This window comes from Biomphalaria glabrata, chromosome 13 (genome assembly GCF_947242115.1).
Source record: "Biomphalaria glabrata chromosome 13, xgBioGlab47.1, whole genome shotgun sequence".
NCBI lineage: Eukaryota > Metazoa > Mollusca > Gastropoda > Planorbidae > Biomphalaria > Biomphalaria glabrata.
In genome coordinates this window covers 21,361,481-21,383,335 of record NC_074723.1, presented here as the reverse complement: position 1 = coordinate 21,383,335, position 21,855 = coordinate 21,361,481, and the positions used below count along the sequence as shown (strand labels likewise).

At 33.8% G+C, this 21,855-nt stretch overlaps 1 protein-coding gene across 3 annotated transcripts; it reads right to left on the bottom strand.

The window, feature by feature from the left end:
- Positions 1-725: 725 nt before the first annotated feature.
- Positions 726-17,156, bottom strand: LOC106057441 (leucine-rich repeat-containing protein 34-like). 3 transcript variants are annotated; one of them, XM_013214621.2, is made up of 11 exons: positions 17,137-17,156; positions 15,545-15,685; positions 13,253-13,270; positions 11,870-12,059; positions 11,274-11,357; positions 10,345-10,473; positions 9,787-9,918; positions 8,578-8,696; positions 6,871-7,026; positions 3,141-3,267; positions 726-1,741 (listed from the first exon to the last, which is right to left on the bottom strand). In XM_013214621.2, the coding sequence occupies exons 2-11, from the start codon at positions 15,658-15,660 to the stop codon at positions 1,508-1,510; spliced, it is 1,305 nt and encodes a 434-aa protein (XP_013070075.1). In that variant the 5' UTR covers positions 15,661-15,685; positions 17,137-17,156; the 3' UTR covers positions 726-1,507. The 3 variants fall into 3 exon arrangements, with proteins under 3 accessions (XP_013070075.1, XP_013070074.1, XP_013070076.1); XM_013214620.2 differs by lacking the exon at positions 17,137-17,156 and adding an exon at positions 16,753-17,130; XM_013214622.2 differs by lacking the exons at positions 13,253-13,270; positions 17,137-17,156 and adding an exon at positions 16,753-17,130.
- Between the last annotated feature and the right edge of the window lie 4,699 nt (positions 17,157-21,855).

Here is a 21,855-nt window from a genome sequence, read left to right as displayed (position 1 = left end):
GCTCCTCCGTTCTGCATTGGGTTTTTGAGAGGATCCATCTGTGTAAACTCTGACCCATTGGTTGTTGGGGTAATAGGTTTTTAGAAATGAGTTCATTAATTCCTTGAGCTCTGTTTGGTTGGGATCGTCTTTTTTTTTGTGTTTGAAATCTGGAAGATCGATAAGTCTAAACGACAATCCAGCACACAAACCGTACGACCAGGCAAGTAGAATTAAACATTGTTGTGTTTTCCATGAAATGCCTGTTCTAAAAACTGTTCCCTGTCCCTTTCTAAATTATTCTTGATGAGAAGCAAAGAAAAAAAAAACTTTCATTAAAATTAACAAAGGTAGCTCCTTGGTCTTTGCCATGTTCCCGGTTCAAACCTTCCCTGCTGTCATCCCTTTTAATCCAGGAGGAGTTTGGCTAGAACAAAATAATCTTCAATATTGAAAGAGATTCTGAAAGTTAAAAAAACAAACCAAGAAACTAAACTTAATTTAATAAATTCTTTTTTTTCTTTTCATGCCTAAAATTGTATTTTTTTACAAATAATATTTATCAACTTTTTAAGTTTTTGAAATCAACAAAATTTATGAAATTTAAGTAATGTATAAACACTAGTTCCAACAGAAGTTAATTAACAACAACACATGTGAACACAGACACACTCATACACACATGCAGACACAGAAACACATGAAGACACAAACACAGACAAAAGGATACAATTTATAACTAGAGGTCAGTGTGAGTAAATTACAATTTATTTATTTATTTTCATTTTTTGTGATTTCTAGTTAGTTTTAGTTAGTCCTCATTTATGATGTTTAAATCTATGATGCATCAAGAAAAGAATCCTTTACCCATCTCCTTGTTCTCATTTGATGTTTTTTTTTTCCTTCTTTTCTTGAACAAAGAGTATTTACTTCTTCTAATTAAGAAAAATATTTGCATATTTTAGTTATCTCTACTTCACATTTCTTTAATACCAAAATCATTGAAACAGAAGTGTTAAAGAATAAAAATTATGATAATGTACAATAAACTGTATCAAGCATGTTTCTTTCATCAAACAAATATATATGATCAAATGAAAATGAGTGAAGGTCAAAACCAGAGAACAAAATATTATAGTGACAAAAGTATTAAAAAAAAGACATGAGTATAAAAATAATTTCCTATATATTTTGGCAAATAAAAAAAAAATTAATTATTGTTTCAACTATACACCTGAATATTGTTTGGCTAAAATTAATTAATTATAGACATTAAAAGCAATTATTATTGTTTAGAGAGAAAATATTTTCTATAAACTAAACCATATATTTTAGTAAAGACCTTTACAAATTTTAAACTTACAGAATGATACAGGACTGAAGTCTCATAAAATAGATGAAACGACTGATTCTTTTCATAATACAATATAAGCTGTACATTTGTATGTTTATTACCAAATGGATAGTAACATTAACAAATTCTAATGTGTAAAAAAGCAACTATCATTTATATCAAACATAAAAGTTGTTATTTGCATTCTTCTTCCTGGTTAATTATTAAAACAGAGTGATCTGCCCTCCTTGGGTGCTCTCCCCTGATCTGCCACTCTGGTACATCATCCCCAAATATCGGAGCATAGTAGTAGTGTCGCCTCAGGATGTAGCCAGTTTGACTGAGGTAAACTTTGCCATCAACAACGTAAGTACGGATGTCACAGTTGTGCTCTTGAAGCCGTTCACTGTGTAAGTGCTCAGCAAAGGCCTGTTTTTTTTTTAAGAAAATATAGTATACAAGAAATAGGTTTTTATAACAAATCAAGTTAAATAATGAAAAAAAAATGTATTCAATCTTATTATAGTCTAGTGCATTCTCCACAATCTCAATCAGTATTAAACTTCTCAGCATTAAATAGGTAACAAGTCAATGTGTAAAAAAAACTTCCTGTTAATATATCTCTGGCAACCTTGATGCATACACCATGTGACACGCCCATTCTGTGCTTTTAGTGAGCTTTAATACCTTTTACACATTAAGCAATTAACAAACAAGGCCTATATTTTAATGATTCTATAGAATTCACACTAATTATGAACAAACTCAGATGAATGGAGCCCTGTGAATATAAATAAGTAATGAATTTTGTGTTGTTGGCCAGTCAAAAATGTGTTTGTCTTGTAATAACATTTCAACTAGCTGTTGCAGAATTTTAAAGCGGTACAATGTATTGAGAGGCAAGATTTGAAAAATCTCATGTTGATGGCTGTTGATAAAGTTGTTTACAAGAACATGATTTAGACAAGAATCATAAATTATGTGTCAGCAAGTAGTTCATTGATAATGGATCACCCCCCCCCCCTTGAATGTGGGTATTTTTTACTCTTTAATAATTTAAGAATCATGTAATAAAGTATACAATGGAAACTAATTTAGGCTATGATAATCAAATTGTAGATTACATATTCTGAGAACATAAATAAATGAATTCTCATCATATGGCACACATATTATATGCTAGGATTGATTTCAAAATCCATTCAACTCCTGTTAGCCATACTCAATATTGTTAAAGGGAAACTCCAATGGTTTTTCAAATTTGAGTTATTGATATATTTGAATTCTGCACAAAAAGTTATAATAGTAAACATTTTACTATTTTTTATTTAAATGCTTAGAAATATTTATAAATTAGACAGTAAAATCTTTACATCTGAAAATAAATGTGTTTTTTTTAGATGTTTTTGGCCTCTGCATACTTTACTTCCCTCAAATATACTGAAAATGAATCTAGATATAACCAATTGTATTGCTTCATTCTTACTGTGTCTGTGTCTGTTTGGGCTATTCTGACGTCACATAGAAGCCAAGTAAAAATCTGACCGTTTTGGATGCGCAGAAAAATTATGTCAGAAAAACATCAATTACTATGTTATTATTGAAAATAAAATAAAAATAATAATATTTCTCTGTAATTCAAAACACATATTATATCAAAAATTGTCAATATCATCAGAGTTTCCCTTTAAAGTGAATCATGCTTCCTAATAAATAATGATACAAACAACTAAAAAATCTACAACAAAAAAGTGAATTAAAAAAATCATTTGTGTGTTTGTGCATTCTTTCCTATAAAGCCTACTAAAAAAAAAAAATACCAACTTACCATACAAACTGAATCATCAAATATATTGCCCCAAATAAAGAGGGATGTTAGGGTTGAGTTAAAATTAAGAGCATCAGCTATGCTGCATAGTCCTTTAGGTCCAATCTTATTGGAGACAATGTTCAGGCTGTGTACAAAAAGATGAGCTTGATGATCAATTTTTAATTAGAATTTTGTAATGGAATAAAGAAAAAAAAAAGAAGGACTATACTAAAGACCTTAATACTCTTACTCTTTAAATAAACACGTTATGATCTATATAAGTTTGATAAAACTTGTAAGAAATTTATCAAACTAAAATGACAATGTACCAGTAGGCTTTCTGTTACACAGGAGTCAAATAAAGATTATTAATGTATCAGAAGAAAAGAAAAAAAGAAAATGTTGCCAACTAGGGCTGGAATTGTTGAGTGTCTAAGTAGTCAACAATTCAGGTTCAAGCCATGGGGGAGGTATTCAGATTTTTTTGTGTTTGTAATTGTAAGCAGATTGTGAGTTTATCCAGCTCTAAATGAGTATCTGACCTGCAGGCTGTGCAAGTCTTTGAACTATTTAAAAAAAACAACTTATTTAGGCCTACAATAGGAACCACTTGGTCTCAAAAGGATTTATGGAGTGTATATGCATGTTTCTGATGTAACCATGATAAAAGTAGGGCGGATGTTTAGGGTTTAGAAGGCTGGAGGGTTTCTGGTGAAACAATGAGGTGATACTATGTACTGTAAGGGAACAAAAATGACTGTTAAGGTTGGAGATTATTAAAAGAAAAGAGGTGTGTTTGTTGTGTGAGATATATTTTAGATTATTATTTCCCTAGTGTTACCACTTTCAAATTGAATCTGTGTATATTTATAACTAAAAGTTATATTCAAGTTTATTGAAAAAGAAGTCTGTTCAAGTTTATTTCAAGTTAAACATTAAGAATTAAATACATGTATATCAATTTAGTTGTACTGTTGTATGGAGCTATAAATCAACGAGCAAAATAAAAAAAAAAAAACTTTTTTAAAAACAAAGCTTAAATTAAGTGTTTCAATTAGTTTGGATCAGTCAGATAATAAATTTGTAATAGATCTAGACTAACAATAATAAATCTATGTGATTAGAAATATTTTTACTATTTGTTTTTTTTAGCACAATTTCATGCTTTTAGCTTTCTCAATATGCTATGATCCTATCACTTGTCTGGACCAGTTGGAAAGGGGTGGGGGTGGAAGAACAGGGTATCTAGGTGATAGTTTTTTTAAATGTATTTATAACAAGGTTACAAAGAAAGTTTGTGTGGAAACACAAACTTAAAATCGGCCCCCGAAGTGGTCCACCCAGGCAGGCTTCAATATTTTCAGAAAGAACATCCAAATGAAATTATATCAAAGACAAATGAGAGATAAGAATGGAGAAAGAAGGTTGACAGCTCTTGTGTAGTGCCCCAATGATGCTGCAGATCAAAGGATAGGTGCAAGTGAATGCAAAGTTAGATGTGAACCTGGCCTAATTAGTTCCCGCTTCAGACCTTGTGGTCTATAGGGCAGATGATGTAAAGTTCATCTGTTTTTGTGGAGTACGGTTAACGAGGGTGTCATGTAGCCAGCACAAGGACCAACCGCCTTTACTTTTCCCCAGCTAATGTCAGGTACCCATTAGAGCTGGGTAGACTCAGAGGCGCCCAAGGATTCCGAAGTTGAGAATCCCAGTCTTCACCAGGATTCGAACCCGGGACCCTCGGTTCGGAAGCTTTACCAAGCCTCTCCTGGTCTTTACATAATGTAATTGGTTTGAAAATGCTTAATCTTATATTTGAATTTTGAAAGTAAATACTTAAAACATTTTAAAGAAAATGGAGATTATAAGATTACTATTAGTTGTAAATTAGGTCTAACTTAAAATGCATACTAATTAGCTTTTTCTCTTTAAAAAACTGCTTGCATAACTGATTTTAAAAATTAGATTTTTCGCTTTCAGGAAAAAAAAAAGTAGCCGTTGCATCAGAACTTTGGATGGTCTAAAATATTGTGATGTCGGATTTTCAATATCTTTTCTAGTTTACGAGATCTAAACGGGACGGACGGACAGATGGACAGAAATTTCACACAAAACTAATAGCGTCTTTTCCCCTTGCGGGGGCCGCTAAAAAGAAAAAAAAATTATGACTGAACAAGGTTACAAAAGACAGTTTGTGTGGAAACACAAACTCAAAATCGGCCCCCAAAATAAAATGTTTTACATAATTCGGATAATCCTTCAGAGTTGAAGATAGTTTACTTCCTAGTCCAAACCTCCCGCAGGACGACGGGGGATGAGAGCAGGCAGGGTTTGAACCTTCGATCGTCGATAAATCCAAACGATAGTCCAGTGTGCAAACCGCACGACCCGTGGTCCACCCAGGTAGGCTTCAATATTTTCAGAAAGAACATCCGAATGAAATTATATCAAAGACAAATGAGAGATAAGAATTGAGAAAGAAGGTTAACAGATCTTGTGTAGTGCCCCAACCGTCCCGCAGATCAAAGGATACGTGAAAGTGAATGTAAAGTTAGATGTGAACCTGGCCTAACTAGTTTGTGGTCTATAGGGCAGATGATGTAAAGTTCATGTTTTTGTGGCCTACGGTTAACGAGGGTGTCATGTAGCCAGCACAACGACCAACCGCCTTTGCTTTTCCCCAGCTAATGTCAGGTACCCATTAGAGCTGGGTAGACTCAGAAGTTAAAAATTCCAGTCTTCACCAGGATTCGAACCTGGGACCCTCGGTTCGAACTAAATAAGTTAATTGTTTTGAAAAGGCTCAATCTCATATTCGAATCCTCAAAAAAAAAAAAAAAAAAAAAAAAAAAATTTTTCGATATATAGAAAAAATGTTCACGAAAATGATGTATATAAGATTACTATTCATCTTAAATTAGGTCTAACATATAATGCATACTAGATAGCTTTTTCTTATAAAAAAATTGCTTGCATAATTAATTTTAAAAATTAGAATTTTCGCTTTCAGGAAAAAAAAAAGTAGCCGTTGCATCAGAACTTTGAATGGTCTAAAATATTTTGAAGTCGGATTTTCAATATCTCTTCTAGTTTACGAGATCTAAATGGGACGGACGGACAGACCGACAGACATTTCGCACAAAACTAATAGCGTCTTTTCCCCTTTCCGGGGCCGCTAAAAAGGGTAAACAGACTTCTCAAGCCAACAATCAAAGAGCGTATGTACATGGAAAATTGTATAGTTATCTATTGTTTCTATTTTATGTTTGTGTTCACCTAAAAAGGGAACTAATTCAACTTATACCACCACTTTGCTCAAGTACAATTTCTTTCCCTAGTTCAAGATATCAAACAAAATAATTAATTATCAATTTCAGCTTGATCTGAGTTTGGGTGTGGGTGAAATCATGTGTACAAGGTTTTTACCAGACAAACAAACAGACAGAGAGAGTTGATATAAACTTTGTAATGACAAAGTAACAACAAAGAGGTCTATTACTTTTTATATTGATATTGGGAGGTCAGATGAAATCTATTTAAGAACTCACAAATTCTAATCTTTTAAAATTATTTTTACTTTTGGAACTATATAATTATGGGGAGCTTTCATATTGAACCTGAAACATATATAAATATATATATAATAATAATATGTATACATGCTATCTATGACCATTAAGTAACTAGATTTGAACTCATTTGTTATACAAACATGCAGATAAAACTGAATTACTATGTATGGTCTTACCACTCAAGGGTTGTGTTATATGTTCCAATGGCATCAGCAAGGTGCATTGCTCCATCATCTTCCAGCCTGTTGAAGCCCAGATCTAGAATTTTCAATGGTGTGTTCAGTTTTAAGACTTTGGCAAGTTCTTTCACTCCATCGCGGGTGATTCTGTTACTATCAAAAAAATTTGATCAATGTTATAATTTTAAAATTATATGCATTTATAAAAAAAAAGAAAACTTTCCTTTTAAGATCTAAGATCATATTACATTAGGATCACACATTTTTTGTGGTTTACAAGGTGTTGTAAGACCAGCACAATGACCATCATAAACTTTAAAAACTCGGAAAAAAAACAATTGTACTTTTCCTTCTTTAAATTTCATTTGTGTAGCTATAGACATCACTCTCCAGTTATTAACCAGTTCATTTACCTTTTAGCAGATTTATATAAAGATATATGATACAGCTAACATCAAAACCTGTGCACCAAAAATGAGCTACATGTAGCTGATACTAAAGTAAGAATAGTAACAATGCCAAATCTGCTAACATATGCAATAATTTGTTGGCATGGCAACATATAATCTAAATTATTTTGTTGGACAGCCTTATAAAAAGAGCATCAAAAACCACATGCACAAGACTATTATATTATATTTAAATGAACTTTCTAAACAAAATTGTCTCAGCAAAGTTTGAAAAATCTTTGAAGACAACTGTAATCTGCTTCATTTTAACTCAAGCCTTTCATTGTGAAGTGGGTGACTTCTGCCCATCAAGACTAGAACCAAACAGTACAAAAACTCATCTGTTTCTAACTCTGTTAGACTGTATCAGCGCTACTAGTTGATTAGGGAATGTCAAAAGGAACAAGACATCTGTGTTAAGTCACTCAATGAACTTCTCTGTACATTGTGTGTTCTATTTATGTGTTTTTTTTGTTTATTTGAGAAAAGAGTTCTTGTATCACAACAAATGTCCAATAACTATCAATAAAGCAGTCTTAGTCTTAGACTTAATAGCCTCTTCTATGCCAGCAGAGTTAAAATAAATTTGAGAGAATGTTGAAGTTACTATTAGCACTCTTTTTCAAGGTTTATTATCAAAACAGAATGACCTAACCTTTACTTAAGGCAAATTATATATTTAAAATAAAATAAAAATAAATGATTAAAAAAAATGGATGTGTTCAATATTTAGAAAACTTAAGTTAAATTTATTTAGTAAACACATTAGTGTGTATTTAAAAAGAATGAAACATCAAGCAAAATGGTAGAATAACAAAAACATCCTTTAATTTTAACTTTAATTTTATAGTTGGATACTCAAATAAGCTACTGGTAATTAGCTAAGTAAAAATAAAAGGTTCTGTGGCTGAGTAGTAAAGCGCTTGACTTCTGAACTTGGGGTCCTGAGATCGAATCTTGGTGAAGACTGGAATTTTTTATTTCAGGATCTATGGGCGCCTCTGAATCCACCCAGCTCTAATGGGTACCTGACATTAGTTGGGAAAAGTAAAGGTGGTTGGTCATTGTGCTGGCCACATGACACCCTCATTAACTGTTGGCCACAGAAACAGATGACCTTTACATCATCTGCCCTATAGATCGCAAGGTCTGAAAGGGAACTTTACTTTTACTTACTTAAGTAGTTGAGTTCCATATTCATTTTTAAAAAGCATTTTCAGTTCCAACATGCAATATATTGTAGAACAGAACTTACCAACTTAAGTCTAAATAGGTCAATGTTGTGTTAAACACTAAATTCTCAGCCAGTCGACTGGCACCAAAGTCTCTCATGTTGTACTTCTGCATGTGGAGCTCTCTCAGACCTTTATTAACCTTTAAGAAATAGAAAACTTAATGAGTGAGACTTCTAAATAAGTGTATTAATATCAAAGAAGGATGATCTGGCACAGCCATATATGCCAGTGTAAATATTTTGATCTTGGGTAGGAATCTGACCTATCATAACATTGCTAAAGAGGCATGGTGACTGAGTGATAAAGTGCTTGGCTTCTGAACTGAGTGAAGACTTGGATTTTGAGCTTCGGAATATTTAGGACCCCCCTGAGTCCATCAAACTTTAATGGGTACCTGACATACATTCAAAAAGTAAATGCAGTTGATCATTGTGCTGGCCACATGATACCCTCATTAACCATCATCAGCTAAAGAAACATGTGAGCATTACATTACCTACCCATGGGGGGAGGGGAAGCAGCTAGTGATTAGAGAATGCATTCTATATCATTATATATTAGTATATCATAGATGATAAATAAGCAATATACAAAAGCAAAAGGTATTAGTTTGAACATATGTTATCAAAACCAGTTTTCTGAAGAAAACAAAAATAAACAATCATTCATGATGCATTTAGTTGTAAAGTAATTCTGGAAGAGGAATGAAATACATTGACTAACAGAAGAACTTCTAAATCTCTGTCATTACTTTGTGGACACATCACAAGGTCCTAACAGCTCGCAAAGTACCACGAAAAAGAAGAAGAGGCAGACAGAGAAAGTGATGGGAAGACAACATCAAAGAGTGAACAGGCCAGTCATTAAATGAAAATTTTCCAAGGCAAAAGACAGAGTGGAATGGAGAAAGACATTCAAAAGAACTTATGTGGTGCCTCAACAGACTAAGATGAATGTAAAGGTGAAGGTGTCTTTGCTCTGTACACAGACTACCAGATATAACTAGAGCAATGGAACAATATACTGTGTATCTGTGTTACTGAAGATTTTAGAAACTATAGAGAATCTGTCCGAGAGATTATTGTTTTGGGAGCAAGACATGTTTTGTTAATTCCATTGTATTTATGTGATGTTGATGTAACCAGAAGGTAAGAACAATGGCCACTAACAGTTGTTGGTTTTTAAAAAAAAAGGTAAATGATACATTTTTAAATATTTGAACTAGTTACCTTTATCATTCTTGTAAAATGATCTGTTGGCTCCTCTTGAACTGTCCACAATATTGGTCTGTTTACATTTAAGGCTTTCAATGTCTTATTTTCTCGTAATACTGTTGCAAGAGCTATAAGACACTCAATTGTCTGTGAATTCATTTAAAATGATGTTGATGATTCATATACCAGCAAAAGCTAATGCAATGTAAATATCTTCCAATGAAAATCGAATCTCATCATTTTCCACAATAATATTAAAATTTGAAAACTATTGCTATTTAAAATTTGTCTAAAGCCTTGCAACAATGTACACAGTTTTTATCTAATAATGCTCAAATTATTTAAGCCTCCACTTTTTTTTATTTATTTATTTTTTTTATTATCTTAATATTTTTTGTTTTGTTTAGAGGTTTTAGTTAAAAAGTAGGCTGCAAGTTGATAATATCATACAATTTCAGATCTAGATGATAAAATCAGAATGATGCAATAATTGGGCAAAATTGATGATCTTATTGTCACTATCATGCACAAATTTATGCATTCAACTCATAATGAAACATCTCTATAGCTAACCAGATCAGCATCACCAATGTCCAGATTCTCTAATGTGGTGTTCACTTGTAAGGCTTGTGCAAAACACATCCCTCCGTTGTTGCCAATCTTGTTACCATTAAGTCTGAGAACTTTCACTGTTGTGTTAGTCTTGAGAAAATAAACAATGCAATGTTTACAATAGCAAGTTTCTATACAAGTCACTATACTTTTATTCTAAGACATTACTGAAAGTATATATCAATGCTAAATACTTTAACATCTGCGTATCAAAAAGAGAATATCAGTTTAAATACATTACATTTGATTATATCAAACCTATGACCAGTCCGAAGCACAGATGAGAAAATACAAAGGTTGGGCATGGGACTGGGACTGTAAAACTTCAATTACTATAGAAATGAAAATAAAAACATCAAACAGAGATAATCTAACATGCATCAAGTGCAGCCAATAACTGATGATGGTGTTGGACACAAGCTAGGAAGAGGCTGCAGACATTGCTACAATTTCAATGGAGACAGCAAGCTGCCCAATTTACAGAACAGCAAGGGAGGATCTAAGTCCAAGTAAGTACATAATAACAAACCTATATATGTGATAAAAAGAAAATGTAACATTTAAAAATGGGTGCCACAATTACATTAGTAAACATTCAAACTCTTCCTTTTTTTTAAAGACTTTTTCATATTATCCTGCAATCTACCTTAATCAAAGTGTAGGAAATGTCTTCCAAATATTGTCACATATTTTAGTACATTTTTTTTTTACAATAGGTTACAAATATGACTTTCACAAAATCTGTAAATTCCTGGGAGAAAAGTTAGAGGGTAGAAATGTTGGATCTTCAACTCTAGCTCCTCAATTGATAAGTAAGGCAGTGTGAAAAAAAAAGATTTTTTTTAAATTCTAGAATATTTATGAGATTAAAACATGACAGAATGACTTACAAGCAAAGCTTTTGCTAATGCGGCTGCTCCCTCACTTCCAAAGTTATTGCACATTAGATTGAGCTCTTCAATGAACTTATTCACCTGAGTGGAAAACACATTTCAATGCCATTCAATTTACTTTTTTATTTAATGATGTAACAAACTATAAGCTAAAAGGTTAAAGATATATTGTAAAGTGTATCAGACATAAAAATATTTAAATTGTTTTTATATTTTCCTATTTTAACATCTGTACAAATTATTCAGAGAACCTAAACTAAAAATGAAGAATTAGTATGAGAAGATGTTGATGAGTTCATACATGTATAGCAGTATATTTCTATAAGATTCTTGAGTAAATACATTCCTAAGGACACATTTTGGACTCAATGTAAAGCCTAGATGTCTTATTCTAGTAGTTTTTGTTATTTTTCAATATGAAAATGCTGAATAGTTCAATATATAATTTTATAAATTTTTTAATGATTTATTTATATATTTCCATTTTCTGAGCTTAGTTTAAATTTAATAAAAAGAAAGAGGTAAGCTATATTAAGAAAAAGAAAGAAAGAAAAATGAAATGAGCCTGGTCAGGACTAATCTATTAAAGTTACCTCTAAAAGTCTGCCAAGCACAGTTGCTCCTTTATCTGTGATTAAATTATAGCGCAAATCAATGCTTCGAACATATCTATTTGTTTCAAGGGTTTTGTAAAGGACCAGGCAATCTTCATCTGTGATTCTCTCTGTAGTCAGCTGTGGGTGATTACCAGCAAGGTAAAGATGCATGGATTCCTGAAACTCCCTGAAATAAAAAAAAAGAGGCATCAAGACATTATAATTTTAAGGCTGTAACAACAAATATAGAAATGGTTTCCTGGACCTAAAACAACAATATTTTTGTCATAAATTTAAGCAACTGCATATAGACTGATATATAATTTAGAAGTTTATGAAAGTGTTTTTTCTTTTATTAAATAAGTAGTTGCCTAGTAAAACAACAAACAAAATAATAACAATATAATTTCGTTGAATTAACAACTAAATTGGTGATCCAAAATCACTATTAATAGAAAATAGACATTCTTATTATAATTTTAGCTTCTAATTGTAAATTACTTTACTGAAGACATTGAATATAAAACAATTAAACATGTCTTCAGAGTGAAGACATACATTTTAAAAAGTAATTTAGAGTCTATAATGAGAAAAAACAGTATTAACAAGGACAACAAATTATAGTCAATACAGTAAACAAAAAAAAATGTTTTCTCAAAGATATACTCAATAGCTGTAGACATTGATTATTACATGTATATATTGCTGGAAATCTATAGCCTATGGTTAACAGAATGCATTTTTAAGGGAAAGAAAAGTTTGCAATTATAAAGTAGTATCATGCATTAGACCAATCATTCCAAAAGCTGTGGAGGAAAAGCCACTTGGTGCTATTGCAATACAAAGAGATGCATTTTTTTAAAAGTTAAATTTGAAACATCAGATATATGAAAATTAAAAAGTAGAACACATCAATCCTTCAAACCAAAGAAAACAATTATCATTCAAGAAAGTGCAGATATCTCCCTCTTTCTTTCATTATATACGTATATATTTAAAGCAGCCTATTGCAAATATTGTCTTTCCCACTTCAGATTTGAAATCCTGAGGTTTATTTATTTGAATACAAGTACAAATAAAAAATTAATTATCATTTAAGTTTTCCTTTCTTAATTGAGTCATCAGCAATCAGTTCACTCTTCAAGAGTGTTAATTGTATATATAAAAAGAGAGAGAAAACTATATGTATATATATAATTTATATCTAAAAATTAAAAAAAAATTAATATATTTTTTACAATTAATTTAAATTCAAAATTTTTTTTCTGCAAAGAAACTAAGAGTTCTTTTTCTTATGGCCATACATGTTAACAATCAAAGGTGACATTAAAATCATGCATGCAGTGCAACAACTTTGCAGCGGAAAATAAATGTACTTACTCATTTCTTGACTGACGGCTGCACACACAAAAATTATAATGAAAAATAGATGTAATGTAAAAGTATCAATAAATTAGTGGAATTTAAATAACAGTGAGGTACGTGGCTTATTTGTTAATCAGCTGAAGATCAAAACATTAAATTCTGCCCTTGTGAGAATTAAGCACTTTGGTACAAAGCATTTATCTACAGGAGGCGCGATGGCTGAGCTGTAAAGTGCTTAGCTTCGATCTGAACTGGGGTCCGGGGTTCAAATCCTGGTGAAGTCTGGGATTTTTAATTTCAGGATCTTTGGATGCCTCTGAGTCTACCCAGCTCTAATGGGTACCTGACATTATGTGGGAAAAAGTAAATTAGTTGGTCGTTGTGCTGGCCACATGACACCCATGTTAACCATAGACAATGTAAACAGATTAACTTTATATCATCTGCCCTATAGACCACAAGGTCTGAAATGGAAACTTTACTTTTTTTTATTTATCTATGTGACGAGATGTTAATTAGTTAATATTTGGCGCGTTTATTTAAGTCTAGGGGAAATTTTATTTATTTTATCCCGCTTATATAAGATTTCGTACAGGCACACCGCAACTAACAGTAAGAACAGACCAATATTATACGTTTATAAATAAAATAATTTAATAAATGAAAGTTTACAAAAGATAAATGATCAAATACAATTATAATTAAGAAGTGAAATGAAGGTGCTAATATCTAAAATAATTGCTCATCATGGATTGCTAATTATTGAGTGATTGGAGGAGAAGAATGTTCCTATGTCTGCTACTTATTTTCTTAGCTGCTAGCCCATGGGTCGTCTTCTGGCGGTCGTAGGACTGGCACTCAGAAGGATGAGTCATCCGGCTCTGTCTTAGGACTTCGGCTCGGGATATTCTCTATGGGGTAGGCAAGCTGGCTCTAAGGTGAGGCCGCAGCCTGTTTAGCAGTAGAGATGGTTGGTGCTGCAGACTAAGTTGGACGATCTCTCAGCTGTGATCTCTAGCTCGTAGAGAGCCATGCTAACTCAACACCAGTTTATCTTCTGTTGCGAAGGTTGCTCTGATCTGTCGGCATTAGGCAATAGCTATTGGGCAGTGGACAGTTTGGGCCGGGCACTGGGCAGATGATACTGGGCAGTATAGGGCACTGTGGACACTGGGCAATATGATAGGGCCAAGGACAGTAGGCAATGCCTTCTTGCTAACAGGTATGTAATTGGGGGGGGGGGGGGGGGTATCTGGTGTGGTCTGCTCCGGTTACAGCTTTCTATGTCAGGCGTCATGTCCGATTTACGGCCTGTACCGTGAGAGTAGGGACTAAGGTGAATATGCATTTGTCCAGCCCGAGTGCAATGCTATTCTTAAAGCGATGTGTATCCTGCGGGGGGGGGGGGTTAGGTGTGAAAAGTTATTAGGCTGCGGCGTGTAGCGCTGGTGCAGCGACTTAATGTGTGCTGGTCACCTGTCCAGCGGTCAATAATTAAAAGTTAGCCCTAGAGAAGCTAGTTAATGTTTTATGTCGAGATTCGTCCCGTGAGAAACGTGCGAGGGGGGATAAATCCTACAAGAAATTAGTTATGGGTGGACAGGAAAATAATTGTTTTAAGTTAAAAATTAAAGTTTCTCATGGTTTGCTGGGAAAAACTCGAATGAACTTTTGCATGCAAGTTTCGTATCGTCACAATCTACAACATCTGAAATGATATTTACTGAGTAATGGTCATATAAGAGATTTGAATACAAAATTTTTTTAATTAATAATTCTTGAAGATCTGCATCAAATGATTGTGATGTAAAGCAATTAAGATATTGAACATTCTGCACACTTTGAATTGTTTATATATAAGTATTGGATGTTTCTTCAGAAAGGAAAATTAAATTATGCCCTAACTCTAATCTAATGCAAAACAGGAGGGGATAGAAGTAGACAGGGTTCGAATCCACTACCATCAGTACCACAATCCAAAGTGAATACCACATGACCAGGAAGCCATTCACCAAAGCATACACAGAATAAAAAACAACAACTATTGTCTATGTGTTTCAAGCCTGATTGATAAGTCTACATATTTCTAAAATTGAGTTATCTTCAGAACAACATATTGATTGAAACTGTATAAAGGTTTAAAAGCATATATTTAAATTTAACACAGGAGCCTATCCAGTTGACATATATTTTTTTCTTCTATTCTATGACAACAGTTTATAGTTATATTTTATTAAATATTATTAATTGTATTTCATGTCATTGACACATACAAGAAGAAACACTAAAAAATTATATTCTACTTACAGAACATTATTTTCTTTTTCCTTCTCTAACATATTTGATATGTACTGTGGTGGATCCATAGCCAGCTCAATGCAAGCATTTTCAAAGCAAAACACAGTTGATATAATGTCAGACATTTTTCTTCACTCCTTATGTATGTCTCTGCATTGCAAACATTTTAAAGGATATTTTGAAAATGATTTAAGAATACCAGAATGTACTATGGTATGATTCGAATTTCAATAAATTATATTCAGAAATAATAATATAAGAAGATTTACATTTATGACATGTTATAGTTATATTATCAAATTGTGTACAATGAGAGCCTGAGGTTTACTAATTCATTCAGCTAGAATAACTGCATCATTGACCTAAAATAACATTGGACCAAAATTGCATTAGCTTAGGTTTAGACTTAGTCAGGATATGTCAAAAAGCTTTGTCAATGTATATAAGGACATGGAGCTAAGCTGCTGCAAAAATGTGGGGCTGGAGTTGAAATCCCAATTAAAACTCAAAGTTTTCCATTCAAAATGTGTCAAATCGTATTTGGTGCATGCCTAAAATAAGCAGGAAGCTTTTTTCCATTGGACCATAACATACTATTTAGTAATAGCATAATGTGAAGGCATTTATACTAAAACAAATAGTAATAATAATACATCTAATAACAGTAATTTTCAAAAGAAGAAATATGAGAAATATTGTAGGTGATAGACTAATTAAATTGTAGGATTTATTAATTATTATGCTACTTATGTAATCTTAAGTCTATATAGATCTATAAATTTTAACTCAAATTAATTTTTAGAATTGATTTGTAGAGTTATGATTTGCTTGTTTTACTGTTTCAAATATTCCTTCAGATTTAAAGATTATTAATCTAGATCCTAGCCCAAACTTCCCACAGGATGGTAAAGGATGGTGGCAGGCAGGCCTGAAACCATGCAGGGGCCATCAAGATAACAGCCAGTTCAGCCACAGGCATCGTTGCAGGCAGTATAAATGTTTGTTCCTACAAGCAGTATTTCACAGTAACGTAAAAAAAATGCACTGCACTGCACTCTATTTTTTAAAACATTAAAGACATAGAGAGAGATTTAAATTATAGGCCTATATAAATACTATAATTAAAAACAATCAAATGAAATGATATTATCTTATCAAGAACGAGATCTATAGATCTATAAAGATAACAAAAATCAAGATTCTACTCAGTAACTCACCACTACAAAATTGACACTGGTTACTAAAATCAGCAGTGTAAATTATATCGTGTCGATTCTAGATCTCATCTATATTAAGATCTAACTGATATTTAATGAATATGTAAAGACTAAATGAGGCTAGTTAATGAATTAATAAAAAATTTACAAATATTTGAAATAATAAACAATTATCACTATCAGTCCATGTATTCATTATTATTTATATTATATAGATCTAGACCTAGGTCTATCACGAAACAAATTCGTTCATTGCAAGTGCAATGGCTTTAGATCCTGAACATTATCAACAATAAAGATCTCGACCTATTGATACTCTGCAATTGTATACTTTTTGTGTATAATCTAGTTACAATCTAGTATAAAAATAGTAATTTTTTATACCAAGGTGATACCGGAAGCTAGACGCCAAATCGTTGCTAAGGAATTTTTCAAAATCATTTCGCAATTTATCTTTGTTTTCATAAAAAACAAAATTAGAAGAGATTGAAATCACATATAAGGATCTAGTTCTGTGATTGAAACTTAGATTTACGAATATTTTCTTTCTTTTCAATAGAATTTACCTAGATTTATTTTCTCTCTCTCGACTCTCTATTGATACGCTGAGTACTTAAGTCCCCCGCTGCTTCGCAGTTAGAATCTAGTAGCACGAGGACTTGCTGTTTCGCGAATTTAAAAAATATATAGATATATTAATGTTAATTGTCAAAAATTTATTAATACTTTACCTGTTTCGTTAGCCTTGTACAGTAATAGGCCAATACAGATCTAGATTTGATGAATTTTGCATGGAAAACCTGAAAATTAAATTTCCTAGAAACTTAAATTAATAAGCACCACCTTACTTTGACAAGAAGAAAGCAACACATGGCAGCAAACGCCTTCCGAACGAGACAACCGGAGTTTGATTATAAGGGCCGTAGGATATATCATCTCTCACACTACATAGAGAGATAAGTTAAATTACTGAATGTGTTGGATTATAAAGTGTCGGACCATCCAAGAGTCAACTGTATTAGCCTATAATTAGTATCATGGGCGTAGCCAGGGGGGGTGGGGGGTTCACCCCCCCCCCCGAAATGAAATCCCCCCCCCTTGGGGGGGGGGATCGGAATTTAGTGAATGATTTTTTGCTTTGATTATGTTTATTTTATGTGAGATTTTAATACTAAACCATCAATTGCCCTAGCACAACCAATGGGGGTTTGAGTTTAAAACCCCCTACCAGGGGGGTTCGAGTTTAAAAAACCATACCAGGGGTTTTGAGTTTAAAACCCCCCTACTAGGGGTTTTGAGTTTTAAACCCCCTACTTGGGGTTTTTGCAGTTAACCCCCCCCCCCTCTTCTATAAAACAAAACAAACAAAAATGCAAACGAAAATCCCCTAATTCCAAGAGCACAGTTAAGGGAGATGTTGATTTTAAAACCCCCTCCAAAATTTGCGATAACCCCCCTCTTCAATATAAAAAAAGTTAATTACGCACTCAAAATGTTATTAGCGTAGCTAAATGGGTTTTGACTTAGTTTTTAGTTTAAACCCCACTTCAGCGGGGTTTGAAGGTAAAAAATACCTCTTTAATAATAAAAACAAAGCAAATTATACACTCAAAATGTTTTGAGTGTAGTCAAAGGGGTTTTGAGTTTAAACTCCCCTCCAGTGGAGTTTGAAGCTAAAAAGTACCTCTTCAATATAAATAAAAGCAAATTACTCACACTAAAATCTATGAACGCAGCCAAAGGGGTTTTGAGTTTAAACCCCCCGACAGGAGGGGGGGGGGGTTTGAGGCTAAAAAATATATCTTCAGTGTAAGAAAAAAAGCAAATTACGCACTCAAAATGCTATGAGCGTTGCCAAAAGGGGTTTTGAGTTTAAACCCCCATTCAGAGGGGTTAATGCTAAAAATATTTTAAAAAATTATTTGAGCGTAGCCAATCCAATCGGGGGTTTTGAGTTTAAACCCCTCTTCTACAGATGGCGTTTGTTTAAAGTTTTAAACCCCTCCAGATGGTTTTGAGTTTAAGATCCCCCTACAGAGCATTTTGGGGTGGAAAACCCCCAACAGATGATTTTGACGATAAAACTTCTCTTTTCGATATAAAATCTAAAGCAAACTACAGTCTCTTAATTCCAAGAGCGTATTCAAGAGTGGTTACACATTTTTACCAGTGGCAGGGCTCCCTTAATAAACTGCAGTGAATAGTCATCTGCCGAAATTGAAAAACACTAAATGTGGCTCAACAAATATGGCTAAGACAGATTTTAGGAGTCAGTTATAGAGATCGGGTTTAAATCAAGGAAATCCTATGCCGAATTGGGAATCGACCCTTTAGTAAGATTGTGAGAGAGCGACGCATGAGGTTAGCGGAACATGTTCTCCGACAAAATGAATTACGCATAAGAAGAGTTGCAATGATATCCTAGGACAACTTGACGCCACTCATTCATTGAGGTCCTCGTGGCAGGTGGGAAGAGGCTTCAGACATTACCAGTGACAGATTTTTATGGAAACAGCTTGACGTCAAATGCTCCGAACGGCGAGGTAGGGTCTAAGTCAGTAAGAATAGCACATTAGGTTTTTGAAATAAAACTTTTTAATAGCAGGAAAATGCACTGTAGATACCTCAGAATATGCATTTTGTTGGCTTTCAAAATCAGAAATAGTGCTTGGCGCAGACCCCCTTGCTAGTATTGGCGGGGAATCTACAATTTTTCCACTAACTCATGGAAGAACCTATTCTAGGGCACAATAAACGTCTTCCGAAGGAATGAAGGGTCAGAATGCAATAAAGATTATGTACACACACACACACACACACATAAATACACATTTTAAAAAAATATGCGGGGGGGGGGGGAGAAAAAAATCCCCCCCCCCCGAAAAAAATCCTGGCTACACCCATGATTAGTATAGTTCCCCTAGGTAAGCCTGTAAATGTAAGCGCAGTTTTATAAAGAGAATTTCAACTTTTATTTTTCAAATGTAGAGTTTTAATAACAACACCTAAAGAATAGGTTGGATTAGTTGTCCCCGAGTACGCTATTCTGCCTCAACGTGGCACTTGGGTGGAAACGACCATTAGAGGAAGTGATTAGGCTAAATGAATAGCAAAACAAAACTCCTGTGGGAGTGTCCAAGGGAACGCGAGAGTGGTCCCATAGCAAGGAGCGGAGTTGAAAGAGTGCTCCCACGGTCCTGTCGATAATCCATGCGTCGTTCTTCAAGGGACCGTTACATTATTGGCGAGTCCTGCACGGCCAAGCTTGGTAGGCCTACAACATAGGAAAATGGCGGAGGTTCCTGGTATACTCGGCCTTCGGCCATGCTTTCTAGCCCATGCGCCCGGAGTGCCAGATATATCGGAAATAGCAATGCTTTGACTCGGATCTCTTCCAGACAGAACGGTTGTTCAAACAGGTTTTTTTTTCCCTGTTCAATCAGGTTTTTTTTTTCAAACCTAGAGCTCGAAGAGCCTTCGACTCAGCTCTTAGACAATGAAACGTATTAGTTGTCCCCGGTCTACGCTACCCAGCATCAAAGTGTGCCCGGGTGGAAACGATTAGGCCAGTAAGTGTAGCAAAACAAGACTTCTAGTGCTGCCTAAGGTGCGAGACATGCGAGAACACCTTCATTGCACAAGTCAGGGTTACAAAGAGAGTTTGAATGTTTAAAATGTAGAAATTTTGTATGTAGGCCTTATCTATGTTTGAATTATGTTTTTGAAGATGATTGCAAAAAAGTTTTTGAAAAACTACATGTACAGTATAGGACCAGTTATTTTTAGGGGAATAGGGAAAAGGTTTTGTTTTGTGGCATTTTATATCTCGAGAGACGATCTTTTCCCTTTGCAACTTCTTATATGACTAAAGAGGCATATATATAATCAACAGGCGCCGTTGCATTTTCACTTTCTGCCGCTGTTGTGTATGGCACCTGCAAACCGGGACCCTTCCTTTATGCTAGCTCTCCATGTGGATCTATCCAGTGCCACTTTTTCACAGCTGCTAGTGTCGATTTTGAAGAGCTTCATGTAGCGTTTGCATACATCCGTATACCGTAAAAGTGGGCGACCAGCGGCTCTCCTGCCTTCTGTTAGATCGCCATACAGAATGTCTTGTGGAAGTCGACCTACTGGCATTCTACGAACGTGGCCAAGCCAGCCAATGCGTCTGCTGCTGATAACAGAGCGGATGTCGTGGCACCCTGCTCTTCGTAGCACTTCCTCATTGGTTCATTGGTTATTTTATCTTGCCACCTTATTTTAAAGATCTGCCTTAGGCATCGGAGGTGGAAGACATTCAGCTTTTTTTTTTCCTGCCATGATTAGGTTGACCTGTGTTATGTTTAAGACTTCAATTAATGTATAACATACCATAAGAGCATGGAATGCTTTCGGGTTCTTTGAATCAGCCAGGAAAAAAATGACTAGGCAGACTTCAAGTTTCTAAGTAACAATGCACAACTAGATTAACACATGTATACTCGTAGGCTGTAATATCTTCACTTTTGAAAGAGCGTCTGTAATTTATAAAATAAAATAATAAGATAAATAGCTTAAGTAACTATTTGGCAGAAATTCGATTATTCCTGGTGTGCCTGAAACAGGACACCCATAGTAGGTGAGGGGGAATATATATATATATTTAAATTAGAAAACTAAACAAATCCGATTAACATACATCTTGAGTTTTAATAGACAAAGCTACAATACAATTTAATTGCAAGGCATTTTCTCTGATTCTGAAGATTAAGGATGAGTGCAGTATGTCATGTGACAATGCAGACCCATTTGTAACCTGCATATTTTACCAGTCATGCTTTAAATGTAATAGTATGTTAAATAATTAATACTAACCCACCAGACTGAAGTGAAAACTTTTCATTTGTTCAATGTTAGTCTCATCCTTTTAAAACAGCACTCGAGTGTGAAATATTTTTAGGTTATTGAAACAGACTTAACTCATTTTATTTGTATGTTTATATCCAGTTGCACCCTTATAAAAAAAACAAAACAACAACAAACAAACAAACAAAAAACATACAGATTCTCTCAATATTGATGCTGAGTAGAAAAATGGAGTCCAAGCCCCTTACAAGTGGA